Consider the following 9,908-nt stretch of genomic DNA (forward strand, 5'->3'; position numbering starts at 1 on the left):
CAATATCATCTAAATAGATGACAACAAATTGATCCAAGAAAGGATGGAATAATTTGTTCATCAAAGTGCAGAAGGTTGCAGGAGCATTGGTCAAACCGAATGGCATTACCAACCATTCAAAAGCCCCATAGCGTGTAACACAAGTTGTCTTGGGCTCGTCTCTGTCGGCAATCCGCACTTGATAGTAACCTTTCCTTAAATCCATCTTGGTGAACACCTTGTCCTGCCCAAAGTGGTCAAATAAATCAGCAATGAGAGGGATATGGTACTTATTCTTCACAGTGACCTTGTTAAGGGCCCAATAATCAATACATAAGTGCATGGTACCCTCATTCTTCTTCTGAAATAAGACAGGAGCTCCGTAAGGTGCCTTGGATGGTCGTATGTGGCCAGCTTTTAGCAACTCCTTGAGTTGCTTCCTCAATTCCACTAATTCCGAGGGCGCCATGCGATAAGGCGACATGGCAGGTGGCTTTTCCCCTAGAACTAGCTCGATCTGATGATCAAATTCCCTTCGTGGTGGCAATTGTTTGGGAATTCTTCCGGCATCACGTCCTTATTATCATCAAGGACTTGCTCAATGCAGGGAGGCAATGCTACTGCCTCAAGGTAATTCTCAACGATTCCCGTCAAGGTTGCAAGAAATGTTAGTTCCCCTTTCTTGAAACTTTTCACAAGTTGCATCACTAACAGATGCATCCCATTTTGTGGTACCCGAACAAGGGGCACAATACACGAGCCTCCGGGATCGCTTATGTGAAGCTGGTTGATACGTGGCGCAATAAGTGCATTGATCTCGTACCAAAAGTCCAATCCTAGTATGATGTCAAAGACGTCCATGGGAGCAACGGTGAAGTCCGTCAATCCCTTCCAACCTCCTAAAGCAATATGTACGTTAGGAGCAAAGCCATGAACGGTAATGGGAAGGGCATTGACGGTCTTCATCAGCGTGTCGCTGGATATAAAGACAAGTCCAAGCTCCCTAGCTCGTTACTCTGTCATAAAATTATGTGTCGCACCTGTGTCCACCATGATGCGCACGTCTTTGCTGTTTAACTTGGCATCGACAAATAATGATTCACGGGGCCTCACATGAGGCGGTTGGGCAGCAACAACGGCAATGGTCATATGGTTTATCAAGGCTATATGATTGAACAAGCCTACGACCTTGTTCTTCCCTTGTCCTGCACCATCAGCTGATGCTCTTCACTCCTCGGGTTGCCTGTCAGTAGGCGCAGCAGTTTGTCCTTGCTGCTGGTAGGCTGCAACAATTGCTCCTAATTTGTTCAGCGTAGGGCAATTTCGAGCAGCATGAGAAGGGTCTCCGCAAAGATAGCAAACATCTCGCTGAGCAGCCTTTTGTGCGCCTCTTTTCCTCTTCTCATCATAATCCTTGCGGTAATTAGAAGAGTGGTTGCCTCTGTTATCGTTGTTCTGATTGGGAACAAATTTGCCTTTGCCTTGGTTGGTGTCCATCTTTGGAGCAGCAGCAACTTGGCTCCGGTTGTTATTTCCCTTGGACACTCCTGTTTGGAAATTTGACAATGATTCGGCTATTATAATAGCCTCATCGACGTTGTCGATCTGTTGCCTTTGTAATTCTTGTTTGGCCCAATACTGTAAGCTATCCAAGAAATGGAACAATAGATCCTCACTGGTCAAGTTGGGGATCTGAAGGGTGAGTTTTCCTTTACGTACTCACGGATGGAGGATGTTTGCCTAAGCTCCCTCAACTGGTGGCGAGCCTCGTGCACAACGTTTTGAGGATAAAACTGTCATTTTAGCTCCTCTTTGAACTGCTTCCATGTGTCGATGGAGCATGTTCCTTTCTCCATATCTTCCTTCTTTTTGTGCCACCAAAGTATGGCGGTTTCTGCTAAGTACATGGCTGCCATTCAGATTTTGGCAGCATCGCTGGTTATGCTTACATGTTCGAAATAAGCATCCAGCTGCCACAAGAAGTTTTCCACATCTTGAGCGCTTCTTTCACCCCGAAACTCTTTGGGTTTAGGAGCCTCAATACGTGTTTCTCGGACAGTGATGGGACCTCGTCCACTGGTTCATGTTGTCTCTTCTAGACGCAGTTTTAAAATTTTAACTTCTGCCTGTAAGGCAGACAAAGCCTCAGTGAGCTTGAGTTCAAGGTTGGTTAGCCCTTTATTTTTGCTCCTGAACTCTCCCTTTGACTTCTCCAAGTCCATCAAGGGAAATTGACTCAAGGGAACATATATTATTTTTGGCAGCGGCAATACGACGGTAAAAGGTCGACAGACCCTTTTCTACCATGTCAACTCTCTCATCGAAAGTTCTGGTGTCGGCCGTTTCGGGTTCCACGTAGGGTAGCAGCTCGCTAATAGGTGGAGATGCGTCTCTGGCCCTACTTTTGTCACGCTTTCGACCCATACCTCTCTGTGGTTCTGGATTCTCTTCGATCTGGTTTTCGTCTATGTTGCGATGTGAGTTCTTAGCTATGCAAGAACCTAGGCTCTGGTACCAATTGTCGCGGAACCGTTTTTCCGAGGGTTCGGCGAGGGCAGCGAAGTTAGCCTGACTGATACTTAGCTTTAACACTTAGACAATAAATAGCACAATCGTGATAAAGCAATGGCAATCACACGAAACAAGCAAGAAAGCTATGAAAGAAAGAGACTCGGATTTGGGAGGCAAGTGCCAATTTTCTTTTGTATTATGCAATATCTTATGCTTACAAAGAATGAGTATAAAGCCTATTTATAGAAACTAAAATGGCTACACAAAGGGGGTGGTTGGCAGGACTGGTAAGGCTATTCCAGCAGCTTGGTGCATTCCAGCATGGAAAGCTGCCTGGTGCATTCCAGCATGGAAAGCTGGAAATGCAGACTTAGTGGATCCTACTGTCAACCATGGCCCAGAAGGTCAAAGATGCCTTCCCACTTTCGACTGCTTGTCCCTTGGTCTGCTGACTTTGTGCCAAAGGTGCCTTCTAATGGCATCTCATGATTTCTGTTTGGCCCCAAGTGTTTTTCCACTAATGGCAGTCCGAGATTTGGGCTCGGACAAGCCACGTCGTCGCTGGAATTGCGAAAAATTAATAGGTGTGACGGCGGGGCGATGCACTATTTTTGTTGAGGAGTGTTGGGTTGTTGCCCAGTTGCAAGCTCAAAGGGACTCTTCCCGGTCGCCTCGCTGCGTTGCAAATTATAAGAGAATTGGGCTATATATAGTAGCGTAGCCCAGTCTCTTTGATTGGCGCTGACATAATGCCTCAGATAGCATTCAAGCAAGGCATTAATCCTTTTTGTTTGTCCATCTGTTTGCGGATGAAAACTTGTTGAGAAGTGAAGTTGAGTTCCCAACAAGCTGAACAATTCTTTCCAGAATGCGCCGGTGAATCGAGGATCTTGATCACTTATGATGTGCTTAGGCACACCCCAATATTTTACGATGTCCCTCAAGAATATACGTGCTGCCTCTTTAGTTTTGCAACCGGCAGTGGTGGCCGAAAATGTTGCATACTTGGTGAATCTATCGACAACCACCATAATGGTGTCAAATCCTTCTGAATTTGGCAAACACGTAATGAAGTCCATGGTTATGCTGTCCCATGAATTTGCCGCAACTAGCAGCGGCTCCAGTAAACCCCCAGGAAGCTTGGATTCCACCTTGTCTTGTTGACAAACTAGACAGGTGCGTACGTATATATCGATGTCACACCTATTAATAGATTTGACCGCTTGGGGCAGGCCAAGGTGTTCACCAAGATGGATTTGAGGAAAAGTTACTATCAAGTGCGGATTGCCGACAGAGACGAGCCCAAGACAACTTGTGTTACATGCTATGGGGATTTTGAATGGTTGGTAATGCCATTCGGTTTGACCAACGCTCCTGCAACCTTATGCACTTTGATGAACAAATTATTCCATCCTTTCTTGGATCAATTCGTTGTAATCTATTTAGATGATATTGTGGTTTACAGCAGCAATATGGAAGACCATGCGGAGCACCTTCGCAAGGTATTCAAGGTACTAAGGGAAAATGATATGTGCGTGAAACGTGAGAAATGCAGCTTCGCACAGCCCATAGTACAGTTCCTCGGGCATATAATCAGCCATGGGGAAATCCGGATGGATAGGGACAAGGTGGAAGCTATCCAAGACTGGGAAGCTCCAACAAAGGTATATATATATATATATAAGTGCCATTTTAATTCAAATTCATATTTTTATATATATGTTTTTTGTATATTTATATGCCATCTTAATTAAATTTAAGATATATTATTTTATGTATATTTCACATGTCTAAGTGTCATCTTAATTGAAAATATATTTTTTATGTGTTAATTCAATATTTTTTTTATATACGTTTTGTATATATTAACGTATATTATTATCGAAGTAAGATCTTTATGTTAAGACAGGAAGAAAGAAGGAAGAGAAAAACTTAAGAAAGATAATTAAAAAGAAAACGAATGGAACAAATTTAGAAAATATAATGGTTTCGGCAGAAAATAAAATTAAGAAGATGAAGAAAAAGAAGGAAAGCTAATAGATGTAGAAAAAAAAAGGCATGATTTTTGTACAAAGAATTATTGACTTTCCATTCAAATTGCTTATGTTTAGAGATTAATAATTAATATTTCTATTTTAATGGAACTGTGTGCTATAAATATAAATATTTTTCTGCCACAACTGTAATATTGGATTTCATGCTACGAATTTGTTATATTTCTTTTAAATTGTGACAATTATGTAAAGTTCTCAATGAAATATCTGACTGCACTCTTGAAAAGTGTCCACCACTATTTATATTTACGCCAGAATAAATAAACATAAAATGAAACAAATTTGTCGGACTTGCATAAATGGGCTTTCCATAGCTTCTACCATTGGGCCAAATTGAAGTTCAACTCCAACATCTACATGACTAGTTATGGGACCCGAGCCCAACGTAAATGAAGAAGACTTATTAGCACTTTATTTCTAAAACCATATATATAATTGCATTTAAGAACTGCAAACTATAAGCCCCTTTAGCAAATTTCATAAAACAATTTATACCCCTCAAGTTTGCTTTAAATATCAAACTTGCTTTCAATTTCTCTTCTATGTAATTCCTTTTTACATTATAATTTTGGTCGTTTTAACTTCACGTTCAAAAATAAGCATTTTTATTTCTACTAAATATTCAACTTAAGTATTTGTCGGAAATAAAAAATGCCCACTTTTGATAAAATTTAAAGGAAAAAATTGCTCATGGTATATTTTGTGGGAGTAGTTTACTCCCACCCTTAAACATAAAGGAACCTATTTCCTCCAACCGTGAGTGGGAGTTCCATTTTTTCGTTACTGTAATACTGTTATTGCACAGTTTCAACTACATTTGAAAGACCGGTAATTCCAACGTTGTTGGTTGTTTCCGTACCCCCGTTTTCAAACAGACGCAATTCGCCTCCTAAATATTTTCGAAGCTATTTATCAAAGAGGAGATACGTCTTATTTCTTTAATTTCGAATGTTGCCAATAAACCCTAGTTCCATTTTCACTCCGACGAGGTTTACCTGTTCCGCATTCCTCTCTCCTCATCCTAAGACCACCATATTCATTCGTTGCCACGCCGCCGCTGACCCACCGGCCGGCCCGTCGTCGTCCTCATTCAACTTCGTTTCCACCGCCGATGCCGCTTCCTCCCCCAGCGCCGGCAGAATTTCCCAGAACTCCGACGGCACGGCTCCGGTGGAGAAGCGAAGTTCGAGCAAAAACATGAAAATCAATGGTTGGGAAAGACCTTGGTCGCGTAATAGAGAGAGCTACTTGGCGGATGATGGGGAACCTCTTCCTCTTCCTATGACTTATCCTAACACTTCTCCTGTTTCGCCTGAGGAAATTGACCGTCGCCTTCGTTGTGATCCCCAAATTGAGGTCTTCATTTCGCTTTGCTCTATTATTTGTTTATATCTTTATTATATTATTCTCATTTTAGATTAATGAGAAGAAATCAAATAGCTTGCCACTACGGGGATTTGAACCTGGTCTCACATGATCCATTCCAGTTTTATTGGCCACTAAGCCACGCCTTTTGGATGTGACGTAACAATAGCAAACTATAATAAATACTAGACTCAAGCTAGTTTGAGATTAAGGCGAAATTGATTGATAGATCAATTTTCCTTCTTCAAATATCGTCAAGTTCATTGGAGCAATACACACATCCATGGCATTTCAACATTTCATGGCGTGTTTATTCTACAATTTGTTCTCTTCTCTATTTTGCACTATCTCTGAAGATTCATGTAGGGAACAATAGAAGAAAAAGATCTATATAGGCGATATATATTAGTCGAGAATATGTCTTAGACAAAGGAATCACAAAATCAACGGATTCCTTCTTAAACTTATCGGTCTAAGAAAAGAAGATTTAATAGGAAAATCCAGTTTCCTTTTTCCTATAAAGGTTTAATTAAGAATTCCAGGTGGTCCAATGGATGGATTAAGCCATTGATCATATCATAGGTCAAGGATGGAATGAAGAACTAACGTTGTTATTTATTGTAGGTTCTATTGCTTTCTAGGAGCAGGTTAGCCTTTCAAAGATTTATACTTTTAGAAAATATACAAAACTTCTAATACTTTTTATTTGTATTTGCCTGGTATTGACATGAGATGAGTTTAAATGGGGTAACGTTGTCAGTGAAGATTCATATAGCCGACCCCAACTTGTTTAGGGCACAATTGTTGTTGTATGTATAAAAGGGACCTTTTGGAGCATTAATGCTTGTGCAGTGACTAAAAGACAACATCTTCAAGGTCAGAATTTTGTTTAGTATCTCGTGGCACAAAGTTATTGGTAAAGGTATGGGCCAAGATTGGTGAATATCCTGTCAAATGAAAATCTCTTTCACCACTAGATTACTAATAATATTGGTAGGAACCAGAATGGTATTGATCACCACAGTGTAATATCTTTGTTCAGCATAAAAGATGTTTACAAGAGTGTTAAAGTTATCCTTTGGTCGAGGTTTGTTGTTTTTCCTTTGGTCATGCTTATGTTTTGATGAAAACCCTTTGGTCATTCTTGTTACCTTAGGATTGCAAGGAAGTCGTCTATGAGTGGACTGGAAAATGTCGGAGTTGCCAAGGAACAGGATTTGTTAGTTACTATAACAAACGAGGGAAGGAGACCATCTGTAAATGCATACCTTGCCAAGGAATCGGTACAAGTACTTTACTTTTATTTCTTCTATGAATTATATTTTTAATGACACTATTTGCTTTCGCTGTTCTGCTCTACTTTGCGAGTATGGACTGCATACTGATGCATTCAAGGCTCCGATGTATATAGTATCATGCAGTAGGTCATTTATTCTTGTGTGGGACTAATTGTGAATAAGTCCCTGAAGATTAATTACACGTCAATAAGAAAGGGATGCATTAAAAGGTGCTAACTTAAGGTGCCTGAATGTGCTTACTACTTCAGTTTTGTGAGTCATTATGATGTTGTTGAATCAACAAGATGGTGCTGAAGAAAACTGTATGTGTTAGCCTTCTCATAACCCTACCCAAATTATCTATATAAGCAGCTATTATTTCTTTGCACCAAAAGTACAAATAAAGCAGAGAGGAATTCTTCAATTCCTTAAAGTGCAAACTTATTAATCTTTGCTTTTTCACTGGAGATGTTTTCTGTGGAAAAAAAACAGAGTGAAAAACTCTGCAGAAGCATGCTAAATTAACTTCGAAGAGCTCAGTCTTCTGGTGACATTCTCTTGGATATAGTCACTTTCTCATATTTGTTCTAAAACAGAAAGAGAGAGAGAAGGAAAAGATAGGAAGTTCTAAAAGGAGCTTATGGACTAAGTGATTATGAAGGAGTAGGAAGGCCATTGATGGGAATCATCAAAATCTTTTTTGGCGTAATATACTATTCCGGTTGACTATGGTATACTCATAGTGTTTGACTATTGTAGATGTTGATGTATGTATTGTGATTTTGGCACCACTCTCTTTCGTAGTATTTTTAGGATAGATTATGTATAAACAATTAAGAAGCGGAGCACCAAGGATGAGGAGCAAATGTGCATTGTTAACAAAAATAAAAATATTCTTTAGCTATGTTTTCTAGGAATCGCATTACTCTCCTATCCTATACGTGCACACTTCCAATAATGAAAGCGACTTTAGGGACTGTAGACCCTTTTCATTGTTTTGATCCTTTGCTTCTATTCATTATGTGCTTAGCTCAGTACACATTGATAGAAATTTTACAGCTTCTGAGACAAGGTACCTTCATGTTATTTTAGGTTTATTTTGTCCCCATTTAGCACCTTAGTCATTATAGTGTTCACCTAAACTTTGATATGGAGGTTTACATGAGTCGGGACCAAAACTTGTCTCTTTGTACAGATAAATTTTATGAACAAGAAGTGCATTTTCTTTGATACGAGTAGAAAAATTAAACAAAGAAGTTTCTACTTTCTTTTTCCATTCTTTGCCTCTTTTGCGTTAGTCAAGCTTACATGAGGAAAGAGCAAGGCTGAAGTGGCCGATGACTTCCATAATTTGCAACAAGAGTAATAGGGAAACTACATATTCTCATAATGAGAACTGGTGATCAGCAAAGAAATTTCATTTTGAGATTGTGGAGCAATCTGCTTTTTAATACAAAATCTTTGTGACTGCAGGTTATGTGCAGAAGATAACAGCACGAAAGGATATCGATGTGATGGAGGACTTGGATAATGGGAAACCACCTTGGCAGAAGTAAATGATCATCTAATACACATTTTTGTCTAACCTTAGCAGACATTGACGATAACTTTGAAGAGGCTTATTTATTACGGAATCGTAGTATTCTTTAAGGTGTAAAGACAGTTGCCTGACGACATATTTTCTCAGAGTCAAATAAAAGGGAGATACCATACTACATTCATAATGCAAGTAAGAAGTTCTTGGAGATCAAGGCGGGCGTTCTGTGAAGAATGATGATTATATTCTTGGTCCCATAAGTAAATGTTATTAGTTTACTTCTTCCCAACTCTAGGTGGTTAATAAATCATTGGTTATGAGATCAGGTCTCTGTTAATGTCATGCCCCTTCTATTCATTGCCTGACCTTTCGACTGTATTCTAATGTATCAGTCTTCTTTCCAGTTGGTTGTTCATATAGTAAAAGAATATCTTCTGAAACAGTCTTGACCCTCTAGATGTGTATAATCTTTAACAGATCGACTAAGTCTCAAACCCAAATCAGTTCGGATGAGTTATATGAATTCCTCTCTGCTTTATCCAAGTTCATATCATCCCAATACCTGTATATTTTTTATTGCATAACATAAAAGTTGCTGTCTAAAATTAGTTCAGATGAGTTTTTTTGGGGTTGGGGGGGTGGGGGGTGGGGGGAGGGGGGTGAAGGTTTTATAGACGTACCTCATTTGTTACGATATTTTGTGGATGCTATAATGAAGTGTTGTTATAAAAGACGTATACTATAAATAACATAAAAATCGGTTTCGAGAAAAATTTAGCTTTTATAGTGAATAATTGTTATATAAGATGCTGTCGGACTTATTTATATACTAGTTCTAGACACGCGCGTTGCGCGTACACCTCATATTAATGAGTACATAGTTTATAAATTACAAAAATATTATTTAGACATATTTGTGTTATGAAATAAAAATTATTAAACTAAAGAAATAAACTGCCTCACTAAATTTTTTATCAGATATATGGGTTATGTATTTTGTTTAGAAGCTCGACCAGAGCAGCACGATGTGTATGTTGACTTGTATCCACATTGCTCACAGTATTTTCGCCCTTTCATGACCTTCACTTCTTTGTAGTGTAGAAAGACAAGCTTGAATCGCAAGCATATAGTTCTAATAAAATAAACAATATCTTTAACATGAAAAAAATCACAATTATATACATG

General features: G+C 39.2%; 1 protein-coding gene across 1 annotated transcript; it reads left to right on the forward strand.

Moving 5' to 3' along the window:
* Positions 1 to 5,306: 5,306 nt before the first annotated feature.
* On the forward strand, positions 5,307 to 9,163 carry LOC104113444 (protein disulfide-isomerase SCO2-like). Its single transcript, XM_009623619.4, has 3 exons — positions 5,307 to 5,900; positions 7,066 to 7,192; positions 8,660 to 9,163. The coding sequence occupies exons 1-3, from the start codon at positions 5,493 to 5,495 to the stop codon at positions 8,740 to 8,742; spliced, it is 618 nt and encodes a 205-aa protein (XP_009621914.1). The 5' UTR covers positions 5,307 to 5,492; the 3' UTR covers positions 8,743 to 9,163.
* Positions 9,164 to 9,908: the final 745 nt, after the last annotated feature.

The sequence above is a fragment of the Nicotiana tomentosiformis genome, chromosome 10 (assembly GCF_000390325.3).
Source record: "Nicotiana tomentosiformis chromosome 10, ASM39032v3, whole genome shotgun sequence".
In the NCBI taxonomy this organism is placed as follows: Eukaryota; Viridiplantae; Streptophyta; class Magnoliopsida; order Solanales; family Solanaceae; genus Nicotiana; species Nicotiana tomentosiformis.